General features: G+C 52.3%; 8 protein-coding genes across 8 annotated transcripts; 5 read left to right on the plus strand and 3 right to left on the minus strand.

Annotated features, from left to right (window-relative positions):
- Positions 1–383: 383 nt before the first annotated feature.
- Positions 384–3,041, plus strand: HETIRDRAFT_314946 (uncharacterized protein; the record flags this gene model as incomplete). Its single annotated transcript, XM_009546891.1, has 10 exons — positions 384–791; positions 910–988; positions 1,044–1,390; positions 1,456–1,500; positions 1,625–1,690; positions 1,748–1,821; positions 1,947–2,015; positions 2,090–2,109; positions 2,161–2,349; positions 2,404–3,041. The coding sequence occupies 10 exons, from the start codon at positions 384–386 to the stop codon at positions 3,039–3,041; spliced, it is 1,935 nt and encodes a 644-aa protein (XP_009545186.1).
- A 728-nt stretch (positions 3,042–3,769) lies between these two features.
- Positions 3,770–5,915, plus strand: HETIRDRAFT_38489 (uncharacterized protein; the record flags this gene model as incomplete). Its single annotated transcript, XM_009546328.1, is given in 9 exon segments — positions 3,770–4,010; positions 4,065–4,085; positions 4,150–4,302; positions 4,368–4,480; positions 4,530–4,715; positions 4,735–4,741; positions 4,824–4,934; positions 4,988–5,545; positions 5,600–5,915. Coding segments are annotated over 9 exon segments (1,647 nt in total), but the record flags the coding sequence as incomplete, so codon positions are not given.
- A 1,240-nt stretch (positions 5,916–7,155) lies between these two features.
- HETIRDRAFT_163289 (uncharacterized protein) lies at positions 7,156–7,326 on the plus strand (the record flags this gene model as incomplete). Its single annotated transcript, XM_009546892.1, has 1 exon — positions 7,156–7,326. One exon carries the CDS (start codon positions 7,156–7,158, stop codon positions 7,324–7,326), a length of 171 nt encoding a protein of 56 aa, XP_009545187.1.
- Positions 7,327–7,829: 503 nt separating this feature from the next.
- Positions 7,830–9,584, minus strand: HETIRDRAFT_66761 (uncharacterized protein). The gene is made up of 7 exons (XM_009546402.1): positions 9,480–9,584; positions 9,370–9,415; positions 9,225–9,299; positions 9,085–9,166; positions 8,644–8,837; positions 8,406–8,524; positions 7,830–8,342 (listed from the first exon to the last, which is right to left on the minus strand). Exons 1-7 carry the CDS (start codon positions 9,486–9,488, stop codon positions 8,223–8,225), a joined length of 645 nt encoding a protein of 214 aa, XP_009544697.1. The 5' UTR covers positions 9,489–9,584; the 3' UTR covers positions 7,830–8,222.
- A 1,957-nt stretch (positions 9,585–11,541) lies between these two features.
- On the minus strand, positions 11,542–12,569 carry HETIRDRAFT_315977 (uncharacterized protein; the record flags this gene model as incomplete). The annotated part of the gene is made up of 4 exons (XM_009546893.1): positions 11,542–11,829; positions 11,911–12,111; positions 12,169–12,440; positions 12,506–12,569. The coding sequence occupies 4 exons, from the start codon at positions 12,567–12,569 to the stop codon at positions 11,542–11,544; spliced, it is 825 nt and encodes a 274-aa protein (XP_009545188.1).
- A 1,398-nt stretch (positions 12,570–13,967) lies between these two features.
- Positions 13,968–14,247, plus strand: HETIRDRAFT_107040 (uncharacterized protein; the record flags this gene model as incomplete). Its single annotated transcript, XM_009546894.1, has 2 exons — positions 13,968–13,977; positions 14,057–14,247. The coding sequence occupies 2 exons, from the start codon at positions 13,968–13,970 to the stop codon at positions 14,245–14,247; spliced, it is 201 nt and encodes a 66-aa protein (XP_009545189.1).
- Positions 14,248–14,813: 566 nt separating this feature from the next.
- On the plus strand, positions 14,814–15,784 carry HETIRDRAFT_439512 (uncharacterized protein). Its single transcript, XM_009546895.1, has 4 exons — positions 14,814–15,050; positions 15,111–15,193; positions 15,253–15,342; positions 15,408–15,784. The coding sequence occupies exons 1-4, from the start codon at positions 14,884–14,886 to the stop codon at positions 15,455–15,457; spliced, it is 390 nt and encodes a 129-aa protein (XP_009545190.1). The 5' UTR covers positions 14,814–14,883; the 3' UTR covers positions 15,458–15,784.
- A 323-nt stretch (positions 15,785–16,107) lies between these two features.
- On the minus strand, positions 16,108–17,460 carry HETIRDRAFT_450607 (uncharacterized protein; the record flags this gene model as incomplete). The annotated part of the gene is made up of 5 exons (XM_009546896.1): positions 16,108–16,272; positions 16,333–16,422; positions 17,002–17,226; positions 17,277–17,317; positions 17,385–17,460. The coding sequence occupies 5 exons, from the start codon at positions 17,458–17,460 to the stop codon at positions 16,108–16,110; spliced, it is 597 nt and encodes a 198-aa protein (XP_009545191.1).
- Between the last annotated feature and the right edge of the window lie 287 nt (positions 17,461–17,747).

Below are 17,747 nucleotides of genomic sequence, written 5' to 3' on the forward strand. Positions count from 1 at the left end.
GAATCTGTGAGGTTAAATCTGGTGAATATTGGTTCGCGGCGAGGGTAATGGCGAAGGTAAACGAACAGAAGAAGTAGCATCTGGTCTCATTTGTTGTGTTTTGTACTCTAGTCGCATTGTGTTGTAATTGTACCGAAGAGGTTTTTTTCCAAAATCTTGGTGGTTATAATATATCGGTGTCTTAGAAATACCCACTCTATGGGGTCACCGGGGAGCAGAGTCGCGTTCAAAATCCAGCTAAACAAACTGTGCCTGAGACGCGTCGATTCACGTGATACTCACTCTTTGATCCACGACTTGCAGCCGCACAGCAGACTCACAGCGGTCATCTCCCTCATCTATTCTCTCGTAAGTTAATGATTTATTGACCAGCTCTCATCTCGATGTCCAAACCTTCTTCGGCGTTGTGGAAGCGAACAAATGCCGCTGCCATCACACCCAAGGCGTTCGAGGATCTGAACCCCCCAATAACCTACCGTCATCTTCTCTCATCGGCCCTCGGCGTGCGCGATCCTCTTCGCGTGATAGCACTATGCGACAGCGATGCATTTTACGCCGCTTGTGAACAACGCCGGCTCGGAGTCGACCCTTCGCTCCCGCTGGTGGTGAGACAGTGGGAGGCGCTTATCGCAGTCAACTATCCAGCGCGAAAATACGGGATCACACGGATGAGCAAGTGGAAAGACGCGGTGAAGAAATGCCCGGGGCTGATTGTGGTGCACGTCGCAACTTACAAGGAAGGTGAGAAGGAGCCGGGATACTGGGATAATGTGGATACGACGACGCACAAGGTACGCGTTCCTGCATCTTTGAGCCTTGACAGTCGACGGCATGGTGTCGACGTTTGGATAGGTGAGCGAGAGATTCGCCTATGTTGGTGTTTCACGTTGGAGACATGATGCCACTCAGGTCTCATTGGATTATTACCGACGTGAAAGTGCCAAGATCATCAGTATTTTTAAAGAAGGTCTGCCTGGGGGAGAGATAGGTGAGGAAGCCACAATCCTACTACCTTGATTTCTTTATCTGACTGAAGGATGCAGAGAAGGCCTCAATTGACGAAGCTTTCATTGATTTCACGCAGCCCATCCGCGAAGAATTGCTTAAGCGATTTCCTTACCTTGCTACGGTACCCCCCGACGCGCCTAACGGATCAGATACCGTGCTCCCCCCTCCACCACCAATATCATGGGAAGGAAAGGGCATAGTGATACCTATAAATCCATCATCAACATCCGCTTCGGATCAAGTGGAAGAAACTGCCGAGGGGATAACAGACACTGAAGAGACGCAAACAACATGGCACGACATGGCCCTATCTATCGGTGCTGAGATGATGGACAAGATACGGGGTGCCGTGCGCGACCAGTTGGGATACACCACTTCTGCGGTTTGTCTACACAAGCAGCTTGTGGTTCCCTTCCAACCTTGACATCGGTGTTCCGATTTGCCCAGGGCATTGCACGGAACAAATTTTTGGCCAAGGCGAGTTACACTACGGTCTGACGTCGACTTTGCGCCCACCAGGACTGATTGATTCTTATGCAGCTCACAGCCTCGTACAAGAAATTTGATAGTCAGGTTTGCTTCCGCCTTTGATCGTATCTACGTTCAATTCACAAAGCGGACGCAGAGCATACTGCGCAATGCGGCAATACCCAATTATCTCAAGCCCATGCCTTTTCAAAAGGTAAGGTTTGTTATGCCTTGCTAGTCGGTAGCATGAAGCTAATTGTCCAATCGCCAGATCCGCTTCCTGGGAGGTAAGCTCGGGACAGCGATAGCAGAACATTATGATGCCTCCACTGTGGACAGCCTGTTGTAAGCAATTGATCTTGCTTAAATGGAGAGTCAGATGGTTCATACCTAAAGTGTCGTAGATTGATTAGTTTAGGTCAGTCGGTGTTGCTGGGAGGTAGTTACGAAATGGCTTTCAACTGACGCAGCGCATACAACGCAGATGAGATGCAAGGCAGATTTGGAGAAGAATCTATCTGGGTCTACGAAGTTCTCCGGTAAGCCCGTCCTCCATCAAAAGATACTCGCTGTTCGTCACCATGTCATGATCAAGGCCCTAACCTTCTTCCAGCGGCATAGATAGGACTGAAGGTAGGGTGTTCCCCTTTTGTGTTATTTTGGGCCCCCTCAACATTGATGCAGTGAAGGAAAAACCCCCAATGGCAAAGAGTATGATGGCATCCAAGAACCTTCCTCAACCAATCACGAAAATCTCAGAAGGTCCACATTGGCTCCGTGTTCTAGCCGCGGAATTGGCTTTGCGATTGAACGAAGCGAGGAGTTCATCCTCTTCAATTTGGCCAAAATCTATTGTTCTGCACGTCAGGCGTGGTAATATCCTTGGCAATGACTCTTCTGTGTATTCATTCACTAGCATCTGTGCAGGTTATGAAACCTCCCGCTCTCGGCAAGCGGGTTTTCCATTCGTTCGAGACTTGACGGTGGACGTCGTTGCCGCGGCCGGAGACAAACTTTGGAAGGAGCTTATGGGCGACAACAAAGACACAGCGATTAACGTCACAAATGTCGCTCTAGGCTTCTCAGGCTTAGAGGCCGGAGAGAACGGACAACAGAATATCGAAGGATTTTTCCAAGCTGGCCCTTCCAAGCCTGTTTCTCGCTCAGACACTGGCTCCGCTGCTGGGATCAAGCGAAAACGAAGAGCGTCGACAGAACCACAACAACACTCGCCTCTCGATGTAGGACGCGAACTAGACGAACAGCATTCCACATCAAGCCCGTACGTTTGTCCAAGGTGTCACAAGCGGATCCGTCTCGAGGAGGATGTGCCAGACGAACGCGAAATTGCTCTGACTCGACTACGGATGGAGCATGACGATTTCCATCTTGCACAGGACCTGTCACGAGCTGTTGAGCCTGGGAATAGTAGTCATACAGGGTCGTCGGAGGGGTTGCGTATCCAGGATCAACCCCCTGGGAAGCAGCGTAAGAAGAAGAAAGAGGGGAAGACGAAGGGAAAGGATGGCGAGGGAATCGCCAAGTTTTTCCTGAAAAGATCATGACATTTTCCAAGATGGCGTCTCTAGGCTGGCCTTCGCCTGTATCTACGTATTGTGAAGTTTGCACTGGAAATGTATTGTAACGATTTGACAGATTGAAACGCAGTGTGCTACTGCTTTCCGGAAGACGACGAGTTTCAAGTTTTGACTCGACTAGCCTCCAGCGATTGCTCGAATAATTTGTATAAGTCAACGAGGAGCGTCGCGGGTCTGTCGCTAATTCTGCTCCCAAATTTCAGATGAGGAGCCTATGAGCACGCGAGGATATTGGCCGCAGAAACGTGGCCATCATCAAAGTAATCACTCGCATCAACAAGCTCAACGTAACCGAGGAAATTGAATGATGTCGCCTGTCCATCCCAGAGCCGCAAACTTGAGGCGGTTCAGGTTCTCCACCTCTCTTCAGTCTTCCTACTTTCAGGACTGGTTCCCATTAGCCTCCCTCCTTTACGGCCAATCGACGACAAGGCGCGGGATAGCCTTTGCTCTCCGCTACTTCGTTCCAAGTCTGTCCGGGACAGCACCTTTCTTGCTGTAGACCAGCCCTTCTCATTCCGTCTTCTCTTTACACCAACGTCGCAACAAGTTCGTCATGAGTACGGGACCGCTCATTCCATTCGAGCGGGGACAAAGCACGGGTGTGGGGGTAAGTTCCTAATCCTCGGACAGCACTTCCGAGGTAATGCTGACGCTGCTGTCCCTGCGTATGTGTTTCAACAAATGGAAACTAGGCTGTCTTCGCGATTTCCGTAATCTCGACACTGGCACTCTCAGCTGTACTGCTTCATATGGTATGGGTCATAATCATCTCCTTGTTCAACAATGGGGCAGGCAGAAGGCCCTCTCGGTCCGGGTTCTTCTTCAAGACACACCTCGGACAGTTTGCAGCGTGCTTGCTTGGCAGCTATTTACTTAGCAGTATCAGCGGTATTCTGAGTGCGCGCTGGTTGATGGACGGCGGGGTAACTCAAGGTAAGTCTTCGCCCTCCTACTTACGGTCTCGATGACACCTCATCGTCAACTTAGGGACATTATGCATTGCACAAGGTATTGACGATTTACGAACCGAAAGCGGTGTATCTGGGTCCCTCACGATTTTCTCCTTCTTCAGCTGTCCTGACCGGGATGGGCGGTTTTGGCTCTGCCTACTTTATCGTGGCTATGGGTGTTCACACCTTCAATACCCTCGTTCTCCGACACCGTCAGCCCAATTGGTTAATAGCTGCTTTCCTGATGCTCGGACTGATAGGAATGATTGCGATTGGTATAGCCCGCTTCATATAATGCACGTTTCGCGTCTGACTCCGTACGCGCGCCAATTAGGTGTAGGGCCCTCGTCTGCTTCGAACATCAAGTCAGGTCCGGTGTATGGGAGTGCTGGCGCTATGTGTGCGATCACAGAGTCCTATCCGACATTGAGGCTAATTCTTCGACTGCTTCCGGTATGCCGTATTGTAGCCCTCTTGATAAGAAGCACTGAACATCTCTCAGATGTTCACTGCCGCGCTCCTTTCGACGGTCATCTACTCGCTCATTTTCCTAATCCTCCGTGGGACCTTAGTTATCAACGGAGGACTGAGGCTGAACTTGGACGCCCCGTCTCGGTGGACTACTCATGACTCTGTGGAAGGATACCAACGATTCCTAAATTCCATTGCGCGGAGCATGTTGTGGTACGTACAAGATTGCGTTTCAGCGAATCTGTCTGAATATAAGCCCTAGGTTTCCTGTTGGTCTGTCTTGTAATTTTGTTCATGCCTCGCGCCTCAGACTGATCGATTGTAGCCTTCGTCTTGTTTCTTGTCCCATCGTCCATCATCCAGCTCATGGACATATCTGATGTGCATGTATCATTCGGAGTCTTGTCCTTTGCGTACATCTTGGAGCTGTTGCTCGGTCAGCTTCAGCATCTCTTCAGTCAATTGACCCCAATTGACCATCGCTCACAGGTGTGGTAAACGTTATTATTCTTTACAACGTCTTGCGCGTACTGGGGCCAGCCATCGGGACATCCTCATCTCCACCGCCGCGCTCTGACGTTGAAAGCTTCGGGTCCCCTGACAATAGGTTATCGCCGGTGGAAAAGCCAGCACTGAGACCCCTTTTCTTGGGGGGCGCCCAGCACTTTTCACCGCCGAAGAAGAGCTTTGAGAGCTTGAGGCGCGTTCCTGCCAAATACGATAGGACATCTATAATATCGTCGTCCTCTCTTCCTTTCACCCATGATAGACCTTGGGCCACCTCTCATTCCCGCTCGTCTTCTTCCGCGCGTTTGCTCGCACCGCCATCCAGGCTCGGGCACGCACACACTCTGAGTGCCGCAAGTTCAATATCAGTAGTGTCCGCCGCATCTCTTCAGCACGCGATCTCACCACATATCACGCTAGATGAGGATGTGTTGACTCCCCTCCCCCCTGCGCTCATTCAACAGAATCCAGTTGTCGTTCCCCAGCTTCATATAACAACAACACCACAAACTCGTGGTTTGACTGCCGCCCCCCGCAAGGGCAAGTCCCCCTCTCATTCTAGGCGTTCGAGCACTGTGTCAAATATCGCTGCAGACATGACACCGTCCGGGGGGTTACCCAGACGAGCCACAAACATTGTTCATCGATATGCACCTAATATCGACTCACCTCGGTCATCCAGCCCTTCGCCCAACCCTTCAGCACCCGCTGAAGGACCTTCAATGCCATCGCCATCAGTTCTACCGGTGCTGTCCATCCCCATCTTGATGAAAGGCTCTCCAGGTGAACAGGATACCCCAAACGAATCGCCAGCAGTTTCGAGCCAGCGAAGTCTCTCTTTGATCAGCATGTATTATTCCAGATCCCTCGACATGCCGGATGAAATGGTCCCCTCGATTCCGACTAGATCAGACGGGTCCTTTTCCATACCATCGCCTATACGTTCGAACCGATCGTCAGACCTTCCGGTGGCGGATGCCCCATCAAGACCGTACCTGCAGGCTTCTGTGTCTATGACCGCGGTTGGTGTCCCGCCCACAAAGACGTATCATGTCCCCCCATTGGTACATCCACCTAGGACTCCGCTCACACCTGACACACTTTATGAGACAGCTACACCTAATAGGCATGCCGCATACCAAACTGACTCTGCGAGCGATCTGGATGCCGCAGCCGGTCCAACCCCGCAGGTCTCTCCGCGACCTTCACTCCTCGAAATGGCCTCATCGCGCTTTGATCGTGACCCGGACCGTACCCAGAACGTATCGTCATCGCTGAGTGTCGTGTCGGAGCTCCCACCGCGGCTACGACTTTCGACAATCCTCGACGTCTCACCAGTCAGCACGCAGAGCGGCAGTTCGCTCAACACCTCCGAGCTCTCGAACCTTGACCCGACATCGGAGATCACCCCCGCCCTCGCTCGCCAGCCGACCGTGAGCCAGACGCTTCGTTCAGAGCTTCGGGCGCGCATCGCCACCATGACACCGGAGTCTATAGGCGGCTTGTCATCTATCGGGTTCGCGACTCTCGTCGCGGGCGCCGCGTCCTCCAACGGCGCACGTGTAATGTCTGAGAGCACAGAGCGCAGACCCTCCAAGCGCCTGGCGAGGGAGTCCTCCGTCGACAGCAGAGCAGGGCCGATTCCGTCGGTGCTGCGCCCTGGCACACCGAGCTCGATAGGCTCCATGTCCCGCAAGTCGTCCGTCAGCTCCACTGACTTCCCCACCCCACAGAGCGTGCCGGGCCTGCACGCTCGCAAGCCCAGCGCCTCGGCGAGTGCGGCGCGGGTTGGCGCGATCGCCGCGGCGGACCCGTACGCCACCATGCGGCAGGTGCAGGCCGCTCGGCCGCAGTTTGGCAGGGCGGTCATGCCGTCGGGGCCTAGATTGGCGAGCCGCGTGCGTACAGAGTCTAGCTCGAGTTTGGGAAGCTCCATGGAAAGTGCGCGGTCGTATGGGTTCATCTGAACGAAGGCCAGGGGAAGGGGAAGCTATCGGAAAGCAGCGACGTCGATGTCGTCGCCTTCCAATGGACGTCCATCCTAGCGGAAGATTGCGTCTAGGCGGACAGTGTCCAGTCGTTGTATCCTATCAAGATCTGTCGTGTTTCTAGAGACTATCTTGGGTGCCTGCATCTCCACGCTATACTCGATGTATTGGTGTGTAGTTATTTATTACCTTCGTTTTTCCATGTTTTGTTCGCAGATTATCTGCATGTTGTCTTTCTATTCGTTGCTTACGGAGATCCCACATTGTCACGCACATCTGTATCGCTCATTGCATTGTCTGTCGTTCGCTAGTTTTCTTGGTCTCAGCATGTAGTGCGATGTTTGGCCTGCACTGAGTGTAGCAACCGTTTCTTGGATTTCGCTACCTTTAATATAAAACATATGTAGGGATTTCAGGTGGAGGGAATGTGAACATCTTCGAATGCAGAAGTTATCTACCAATTTTGGGGTTGGTGGGACTAGGGCGTGGGTTTGGGCGCGTCAGGGACTTTGCTAAGAACTCTATAACATGACAAAGAGTGGATGTAACAGCACTCGACGTGTCGCGGAAGAAAGATACATTCAGGAGGTACTGTATACATTCAAGATTTATTTGATCGTGTGGTCACTGTGTCTCTGGCCGAGCGTCGATTCAAAACCCAACAACGCCATCTTCGAAATCCACAAGACGTCGTAAAATAAATACACGAGGCGCTCGCGCTTGGCTTGGACTCGGCACACCAATAAAAAAACGTACTCACAAGTCCCGATCACTGATCCGACCCAGATATGCGCGACTCGACGGAGTGTGCACGCGGAAATAAACGCAGATGGAGTGAGCGAGGGTGTCCAACGGCAAGGCTTACGATAAATCCTAGGTAGGTAGGAGATATAGGGAACAGGGATGCGAATGTGGAGGGACCATGAGGCATGCGTGGGTTACTGATGTGGCGAACGAAACCGTGTATGTAGGAGGACGTACAGAGCAGGGCCGAGGGACCGATACCGAACGTGACAAACGGAGGAAAGAAAGGGAAAATCCAAGAAAGAATAAGGGAACCAACGAGGAACGTACATGAACGTGCGGAGAGCAGCAGACGGGACAAACATAAGGGAAGGAGAGACGATGAACAGGGATGGCATGTGAGGCCGCAATAAAAGGGGTGAGAGAAGATAGGTAAGTGGCGGTAAAGGATAGCAATGCCAAATGTGTGCGGGGGCACGGAACGCTCACGCGACCACGCAGCCCGAGCAGCAGCCCGCAGAGCCTTGGTCCATGCCGTCGGGGTGGTTGTAAACACCGGGAGCACCAGGTCCATTCGGTTGCATGGGACGTCCGGTTTGCTGCTCCTGTGATGGCGTAACACACTAGGATCAGTGACGCACGTACGAGAATCAGAATCAAACCCATACCTTGTTGTACCTCCGGATCTCGCGGACGAGATTCGAGAACGCCTCGTCGACATTGATGCGCTGCTTGGCGGACGTCTCGATGAACCGGCAGTTAAAGTGCTTCGCGAGATCACGACCCTCTGTCATTTACGACCGACGAGCAGAAGGGCGCAGGAACGGAGCCAATGCACAGGGTGAGATCAGGTCAGGGACGTCATCAGCGCCCGTCACTTCCCGATCAAGAGAGGCCCGCACGTACCGTTCATGCCAACCTGACGCTCGTACTCGAGATCGCATTTGTTCGCAACGACGATGACCGGGAAGGAGTCCTTGTCCTTCACCCGGAGGATCTGCTGGTGGAACGTGCTGATTTCCTCGAAAGAGTTCCGCGACGTAATCGAGTAGACAAGAAGGAAACCTTCGCCCGTACGCATGTACTGCTCACGCATGGCACTGTGTGAGTCGAGAAATATCAATACTGTGTTCACAGAGGGAAAAGCAGACGAGTGGGAGACTGGGGTATCCAGACAGAAAATGTTCAATCAAGGGATGATGCATTGATCGAAGGACAGAGCATGGGAACTGATGGACGAGCATATCGCGGTGGGCAGCCCGAGGAGCCCAAGATACGACAAAAAATTCGAAACTTCGCCGGCGCGAGTGTGGAAGAAACGATGGATGCGGCAGTAACGACGCTTACCCATATTCTTCTTGGCCAGCCGTATCCAAGACGTCCAACAACGCGACTTCGTCGTCGATGACGCACTGCTTCCGATACGAATCTATAGAGAATAGGTGAGTAAGACATATGAGAACCAGGGAGGCGCGAAACTTGCGTACCCTCGATGGTAGGGTCGTACTCGTCGACGAAATGACTTTGGATGAACTGGATAGTCAACGCCGACTTGCCGACACCTATGAGTGAGGTGGATGGCGCCTTCAGCATCAAGCATAGAGTGAGAGATCGATGGCCATGAAAACTGACCACCGCCGCCGACGACCACCAGCTTGTACTCCCTCAGAAACTGAGCCTGATAGACGCAACGTGTGAGCGAATCTGGGACCCAGAGGGGCCGATCGGGTGCGCTCTCGCACCTTAGACATTTCTGCTGAGTGAAAAACGGCAAGAAAGAGGAAAGGGGGGGGTATTTGTGGGGAGAAGGAGGAGGAGGAGGGAGGGAGGGAGGGAGGCTAATATCCGTGCGGAGGGCAGCGAAACGAGCGGAAGCGGTCACATCCCCTAATATCCCTCGGCAATCCCCGGGCTCGTCACCTCCTTTGCGCCGACGGAAATTGATCTCATCACTCCGCCTCCAAGTCCACTGGCTGCCGTCCTTGGGTCCCTCGCCGCGTGCCTTGCTGCTCCAGCGTCTTGCTACCCACGGCGCCATTGGTGCATCACTCTCGTGCTCCTGTGCTCTAGCCCCGTACCTCTTCCAGCATCACCCAGTACGCATCACTGCTCTCTCCGATCTCCATCCATGCGCGCGCATCTCCATCAGTGCCTGCTTGCACTGGGATGAACATCTCACCTCGAACAACCACTGTTCCACGACTCTGGGAACAGCGGATTTCCTGTCCAACTTCTGTCTATGTCAAGCCCAATCACTCTCATGTCTGTCGATATGCGCCCATCATTCTGTCTTGATCCACTACGCCTGTGGTGACTCGTCCTGCTGTACGGGTCTGTCTCGCGACCTTTACGCCGCGAATGGAACCACTGCCTCCGTGACGTGCTCAATGCTCCTGTAGCGACGCCATCTTCGTGTATCGCGCCCTGCCAGGCGATGTCTGGAAGATGTAGTGTGCGGAACCATCACACCACATCCCGCCGGAGCTTGGAGTTTCAAAGATATATTCACAAAGCCATCAATATCTATTGGCCGCATATCTATCTAGTCTCCGATCCGAGATCACTGCACGAGAAGCTCCCCAGCCTGATTGGCTCTCAGTACTGCCGTTGTTTCGAGTCCGAGCGCCCGCAAAGTACCTCGCTCAATGGACACGGTTGATCCCCATTGGCAGGGCCTCCACGTTCAAATTGATTGCCACTTCTAGCCAATCACGATGAACCTACCATTGCCTTTTGAACTCGCTGCCCTTCCCCATAACTTTATAGCATCTCAGGCTAAACGGTTGTGTTCTTTCTCCTGTCCGGCCTTCTGATAGCTTTTATACCTGTAGTAGTATACCGGCTGCAGGCCTCGGAGCACGCGTTGTTCAACGGACACCAATTGGATATCCCAATTTCATGTAGCTGCATGCGGACTGTCACCATAAGGGAAAGTCATTATGATATTGCAAGACACCCATCCTCCGAGAAGGCAGGCCGATTTACAATACGAGAGACGTGAAAACAGCTTCGAGCAAACATGTGTAAGTTACAGAGCATGCGAAAGGACGAAGGGAAGGCCATTCCGCGAGACCTGTCCAAAGAACCTTCTGACATTCAAATGTGAGGCTGGGTTATCCGACTGACGTTCAGACAAAGAGGCAGCTGGGACAAGGATGCGCTCTCCGTCAGGCCTCTAACCAGATGACTTCGAATGGACAAAAGCATTGATTGTTCATTCCGTGATACTCATAGCACTAGAGGACTTGGCCTAATGCTTTGTGATTTGGTCCATGCTGCACATTAAAAGCTAGTGCAGATACTGCTTTGCTTCCTTCTACCGCGGTTCCTTGCCTCGATAGCTCTCTGCGTTTTGTGGAGTTTATGCGACCATTCCTAGTTCACGCTTTTGTGTTCCTTGATCTGAGCACATCCTGCTCGTAGACCCAATGCCGCTATAAAAATGGTAGACGGCACAACGGACTAAATCGATTACACCAATGCCACTCCGCATCGCGGTAGCATGGAAGATGATGACCCTGGCCATTCCTGAGAAGTCACATACCTCGGTCAATAAATTCAGATGTGAGCTGAGAGACAGCCCCGATAATGCAAGATTAGTGCGGCTCTGCATAAGCAGCTCATAAGTTTGACACATTCAATGATTCGTCGGGAATCAAAGACGCAGAAACGTACGTGCTCTCGCACCAAGCCGACAGCGTGTCGTCCATTTCGATGTGAATGTCAAATGTCGACTGTCAAACGGAAACACAAACGGTGTATACGGATCGGACAAGGAGGGAACCCTCAGCTTTTCCTAAGAGCTCACAAGGGGCCTCGCTCCCCCTCTCCCTCTGTACTAGGCTCAATCTCTGCCGGCCAAATCAGCGCTGAACGCGAGTGCGGGGGATCAAGGCACCTACTTGGCAGGACTGTTACATCTTCCTCATTGACCGCACGTATCTCATCGATGCCCAGCTCATAAGGTCCCTCGACGCCCGAGTTGCCACCTAATAGCGAGATACCGATGGTGCGTATGCGTTCACGCAACATGGAGATCTGGTCGGAGGCGATCTCGCCCGTGTTGGTCAGCACGAACGCGTTGAAAGGGACCTGCAGCACAGGAAAACGTTGCGCAGCGGAAAAACACGGTGAAAATGCGCGCGGGTAGAGAAACAGGGGCACGAGACGTACGAATATGTCCTCCCAACCACCGTCGGTGCGCGAAAAGTAGAGGCGGTGCTGCCAGAGGTCGGATGTGATGGGCCCGTCCGTCTGGATGTTGACGAAATAGGAGTTGCGGGTGCGTGGATGCCCGGCGACGCGCAGCCGCAAGGCGAGGTAGTGATGTTGTGAAACATCATCCGTGAGTTCTCCAAAGAGCGTCGGACGGTGCTGTTATGAAATAGTCTAGTCAATGGCGTGTGTCGAGAGCTGGGAAGCACCGCTCACCCTGTTGCGGAACCCTGCGTATCCACCCCGAAGTTTTCCCTCCAGTCCCGCCTTGACGCCTAGCCGCATGTCGCCCCAGAACTTAGCTGTCGCCGGTTTGCCGATGGACGTGTTGTGCGCAGGGTCCTCGTCGAGGTCGAGGTGCACCGACGAAGTGCCTCCGATGTCTGCGTCGCATCCCGTGGCGTAGTGCGAAAGGTCCTCCCGCGAGTTGAGAGTGTAAAGCGTGAGCGGCGCGCGTGAGGGCGCCTCTGCGCCTTGCATGCGCAGGACTGGCAGGAGAGGGTTTCGGCATGTCAGTGACTGTGTCTACGAGAAAGCTGTGTGCACTACCGACTTCGAGATGTGCCGTCTCGTAGGATTTTACTCGAGCGGCTAAGGTATGTGGATAGATATGACATCTTTCAATGAGTTTTGAGACCTGAGTGAGAGTGGAAAGGGAAGGGACATCGTGCGTCATGGTAATATCAGATAAGATCATCTGTCCACGTCATCAAGGCTTCCCGGGTCCCGACTGTTCTCAACTTGTTTATGACCATTCACCGCCATGGACTTTCGGTTCTTGTTGTCTCACCATCATCTCCGTTGGTGGACAGAATTTGTGTGAAGTGCTACTGGAGGTACGTTGATCGACTACCGAAATGCTGAATTCCACGCATGGGGTATTCACCTCCGTCAAACTTAGAGTGACTACGAGGCCCGAGGGTACATGACGGCAACACTCTATCCACCTCACTTCTTTGTGGATAAATCTCACCCGAATTCTCTGAATGAGGGTCCTCTGCTTTTAGCCTGTCCTTCAATAGCAAGAGAAACATTCTCAGACGTTGTTTCTCAATCCTATCAAGTGAGCGCCCGGTGAAGAATTACGCGAGGCTTGAGTTTCCTATCTGATGAATAGCTATTGGCCCTGAGCATTAAACGATAGAGGGTTGCGGAAGTAGGTGAGCGCCGTCTTTCACTGAAGGGCGAGACAAGGACGCGTTTTGAGAATCCCCGTATACACTTTCGCCGTGAAGACGTTTCTCTGTGATAGTGTCAACCTCGTGATTGCTGACAATATGATTGCGAGTGAGGATTTGGCCAGCTTGGATTTTAAAGCGCCTCTAAACATTCGCGTATTTGATCGATATAACACATGGGGGGTGTAGGTGCGTGATGATTTGAATTGTGTTGTGTCATCTTGATTCGAACGATATTATACAGAGATGAGCGACGGTGGACGACTCATTCGTGACGAAAATTTATCCCCATTGACCAGTGTCATCGACTCAGGCATGTCATACAAACGATTTCGAAATCGCCTGTAGACAATGATTGCAACGGAATATTTATTGTTGTGAATGTTCCGCCGATATGCTCCGCGAGGTGTCTAGCTTCGAGTAAGTCGTGTGATAGACTTGTCGTTTTGATGGACTTGTCGTTTTGATGGACTCGTCGTTTTCTGTTTATTTTACAATGATGTGGAGAGGGGAAAGCTGCCTTCGGTTGAAGGTGACATTCACTGAGCCCGACGGTATTGTTACAGCACTTAATCCAGTGTAGGGCGGTTCGGAATCGGGTGTCATGATCGTAGGCCATGCGGTCGGTTCCTATAGGAGGTAAGTTAGCTTCATGCAACGTCGGGTGGTTGTTGCATCGCAGACTTAAGCAAACAGGTTGGGACAGGCGAGCTGACTACATACAGATACTCTCTAGCAGGGATGTTGACAATGCCTGCTTCGATCTCTTCCAGGCCTACTCGGTCGAGTTATAAATATGCACGGAAACCTGCCAGACACCTACGATGCGCGGCGTGCATGTGGCCAAGTCCGTTGAATGACTTGTCGAAGTTGTCTTCATCTGTATCGTCACTCACCTTTGTTCTCCTCTTCTTCAACGTCCTCAGTAAATTGCGCTGCGGAGGACGCTGCTGTTGCTGCTTCGGGCGAGCGGTCGGATCTTGTCCATCGCACTTACAAGTGGGGCACCGTCATCGCCGGCCTCCTCGCCGGCAATCTCCTCATTGGGCCCGTTCTCTGCGTGATCGCGCTCTCGGTCCAGTATGTGCGCGTCGAGGAGTATAAGTCGGGCTTGTGAGGGTGGTGAACAGGAGCTACGCGGTCCGTTTCAAGGCCGAGATGCCTCGCAGCTCTCGCACCCACAAAGTTGGGGTCGGAGTAAAGTGCGATGACTGATATGCGTCGGTTACGAGCCTGGTGCTACATAGCATGCTGAGAGTTTTCCAAATGCACTCTAGTGTCCCTCTTGATGATGCAGGTATCATGAATGCTCCATGTTTGCTAACATGTTCGGACGTCGTCGCAATGGGGGATAGGGAATCGGGATGAGCGTCTGCCATGACACAAGCCTCTCGGCTGGGGACATAGCCTCGCATATCATTGAGGCCTCGCCACGCCGAGTGTGAAACTGTTCATAGACGGTTGAAACGTTCTGGGGCCCACCGAGAGCACCGCAAATGGAGACAGTGTCGGAGAGGGCCGGAGCGGCGGTGTCCGGACCGATCGGTCGAGCGCTTGCTTTGTGAGTGGACAGCCCGGTGACTCTTTCCAGAACGCCCGCCAGTTTCATCCGGCTTCGATCCACCGGCCGCTGCTCGCGCTATAAAAGCCGCTGGCCTGCGCCACTCACTCCAGGTTTTCTGCCCCTCGACGCCCTCACAGAATCGTATCCACTCGAATCGCATCCCCCGCGACTTCTCTAATAATACTCATCATGAAGCTTACGAACTCCCTCATCAACTTCTTCCTCGTCTTCATCGCAACTCTCGTCTCGCTCGTGGCCGCCGCCCCTCTGGCCAAGCGGGACGTCTATGTCCCCCCTATTCTGTACCCCCACGCCGGGACGGTGTGGAAGGTCGGAAACCGCCACAATGTCACCTGGTAAGCGCAATGCCGGTCTGCATCGCCTCGTCGGGCGCTCATCGCATTCAATCAACGCAGGGACACCTCAGATCCCCCTGCCCAGATCACTAACCGCTACGGCCGCATCACGCTGAGGAAGGGCGAGTACAGCTGGAACAACGGTGCGTGTGATTCTCGATTGCGTGCGATGGGCCGCTGATGCATGGTCGCGGTTCTGCAGTCACTCTCGCTTCTGGCTTCGACATCCTCCTTGGGCGGATCGAGGTCACGGTTCCCGATGTGAATCCTGCAGACGACTATTCACTCGTCCGTGAGTATTCACGTCCTGCGATCGCCTTCGATCTTCCGGATGCTGACCGCCCTGTCCTTGTCCAGTCTTTGGCGATTCTGGCAACTTCAGCCCGCAGTTCACCATCACCAAATGAGCTGCGGAATGACAATGAGCAGATTAACGGATAATACAATCATGACTCGGACCTTCACGACAGAATGAGCTTTGCTTCACGGACACCTTGACACGGACACAGAATCGGACCCCCTTCACCACTGTTTTAGTAGCACTCGTGTTTTTTTTGCCCTTCGAAGGACTCTCTCGGACACTTCTTTGCATGTTGCACTGTAGTTACTTACCTTGCTTTGCCCGAGCAGATATGTTAAAATAGTCTTTGCTGTCATTGTGCTGTGTAGTGGAATAGTAGAATGGCACTTAATCGTTCTGTAGTGTAGCCAGTGAAGTGCTACGTCCTCAATTCCGAAAAAGATAGGTATGTACTCAGTAGATGTAGTACATGATTAGCGGACTTAGGGGATCGGTAAGAAAGTTCAATCATCTATACCTGGGGAACGAATCGGTAAAACTAGGTGCGACGTACTAAGCATTACGAGGTTAGTTCTGTAAGTAACGAGAGTGCTCACCTCAGCGGTCCGTATACATAAGACGTCCATGAGCCCTGATGTGTGCAGGTCTCGGCATCCGCAAATATAATCAGTCCGCTACTCGAGTCCGAAGCCAAAGAGGAAACAGAAAGATAAGTCACGTGATAGCTACTGTACTCATGATGAGGAGGTCGTAACGTCAACAAGATGTGGAAAGCCGGCACTGCCGATCTTCCGCCTCCTCTGTGACACCTATAGACGCATAGCGGATTCCGGACAGAGTAGCTTGAGGTGAAAGGCTGAGTGCGTCCCATATTGTGCGCTTGAGGGAGATGAGGAGGAGAATGACGGTAGGATAGATTCCCTGGTCGCCAAATTCAGCGTTGTCATGTCAGGGCGTGAGGAGAACAGGGAAAGAGCTCACCGCAACATGCGTGCTTGTCGGCCACATCAATCGGCTCGAAGAGTCAACGCTACGAGGAAGGTACATGACCTGAGATGCGATGAGCATCACCTGCCGAAACGTCAAATAGCACTTCTCTCTCTCGATATACCACCCAGACTCACACTAACCAAGCAATAAAGCAGACTAGACTATATGAGGATGATCAAGATCTTCTCGACCTGTGTTCACCTGCTGTTCTGACCCAGCTTATCCGTGATGAATCGCCTGTGTCTCCTCACGAAGGCAGTGGTTGAGAGACCAAGGAAGATACGTCTGTCGCGTACTCACCAAGCAGTGGTCCCGATCAGAGATGTAGCAATCACATTGGTCGACAGAGATATCCCCAAGCCAATAAACAGCATATCAACACAAAGAGCGTCGCCTTTAATGAGATCTACAGTGCATCCTGAGAACATGACCAACACCGCTGTCATACACAATCATGGTTTGAGTCATGGATAATCTCTCGTTGAGTACTCACCCGGGCCATTGATTAGCAGAAAACCCAAAAATAAAATCTTGATGTGCCTTTTACCTTACCATAACACGCATGCCCGATAGCCGACGACATAGTCGCTGAGAGTAAGCTGGGGAAGCATGGAGTTTCCGATCAAAATCTCTTCAAACGGGTTCATGCAAATTACGCACGTTCATCGCGAGCATGAGCTCAGTAACCTCGTACAAAGCACTGCGCGGGTGGGATGATTTCTTGGGCATGCCCTCGGGTGGACTTGTCGGGTCTATCACTTGAATGGTCGTGATCACTTTGACCATGCCCGCCAAGTCCACCGCCCAGACAGTGCTCGAGTTCGCGAACATGCACAGGGTTATAGCCAACATGACTATGTTCGCCCTTGTCTTGGATTCCTTTAGCTTGCTCATGATCAATACCATTTATTACTGCTGTGAGCCAAGGCGCGCACGAGGGTACGGGTCGAGAAGAAAATGAGGGCCACGAAGATTCCTAGAGTACGTCCGGGTCAATTTATATGCCCATCAACTAGAAACGGGATACCTGCCATAGAACGCACTTTGTATCATGGCTTCCACCGCATCAGTCAAGATTATGCCCATGAGGTGCCGAATTTCGGAGTCCGTCGAGGACATTTGGTGTATTCCGTAAATTTGATTGAAGGATCGTATAGTGGGTTTGGGTTGAATGTGGAGGGAAAGAGAAAGAGGGTTGCTGTGTATACATGGGTCGTCTGTTATATTATAAAAATCAGCTGGCCTGAGCCATAATGAAGTTGACATATTCAACGATGACACAAGGTTGTCAGCATTTTTTAGAGCGTCAGTGACAGAGGCACATACCTATCAGACGGAGACTTTCAGTCGATGCGGAGGAAATGGCGAGGGTTGGTATTGCTCACTTCAAGATTCTGAGTACAGTG

The sequence above is a fragment of the Heterobasidion irregulare genome (assembly GCF_000320585.1).
Source record: "Heterobasidion irregulare TC 32-1 unplaced genomic scaffold scaffold_04, whole genome shotgun sequence".
In the NCBI taxonomy this organism is placed as follows: Eukaryota; Fungi; Basidiomycota; class Agaricomycetes; order Russulales; family Bondarzewiaceae; genus Heterobasidion; species Heterobasidion irregulare.

Coding starts and splice junctions, on each gene's coding strand:
- HETIRDRAFT_66761 (XM_009546402.1), bottom strand. Junction 8,838..9,084: donor GCTGGCCAAGAAGAATATGG/GTAAGCGTCGTT, acceptor CGACTCACACAG/TGCCATGCGTGAGCAGTACA. Junction 8,343..8,405: donor AGATCCGGAGGTACAACAAG/GTATGGGTTTGA, acceptor ACGCCATCACAG/GAGCAGCAAACCGGACGTCC.
- HETIRDRAFT_439512 (XM_009546895.1), top strand. CDS start 14,884: ATGAAGCTTACGAACTCCCTCATCAACTTCTTCCTCGTCTTCATCGCA. Junction 15,051..15,110: donor AACCGCCACAATGTCACCTG/GTAAGCGCAATG, acceptor CAATCAACGCAG/GGACACCTCAGATCCCCCTG. Junction 15,194..15,252: donor CGAGTACAGCTGGAACAACG/GTGCGTGTGATT, acceptor GCGGTTCTGCAG/TCACTCTCGCTTCTGGCTTC.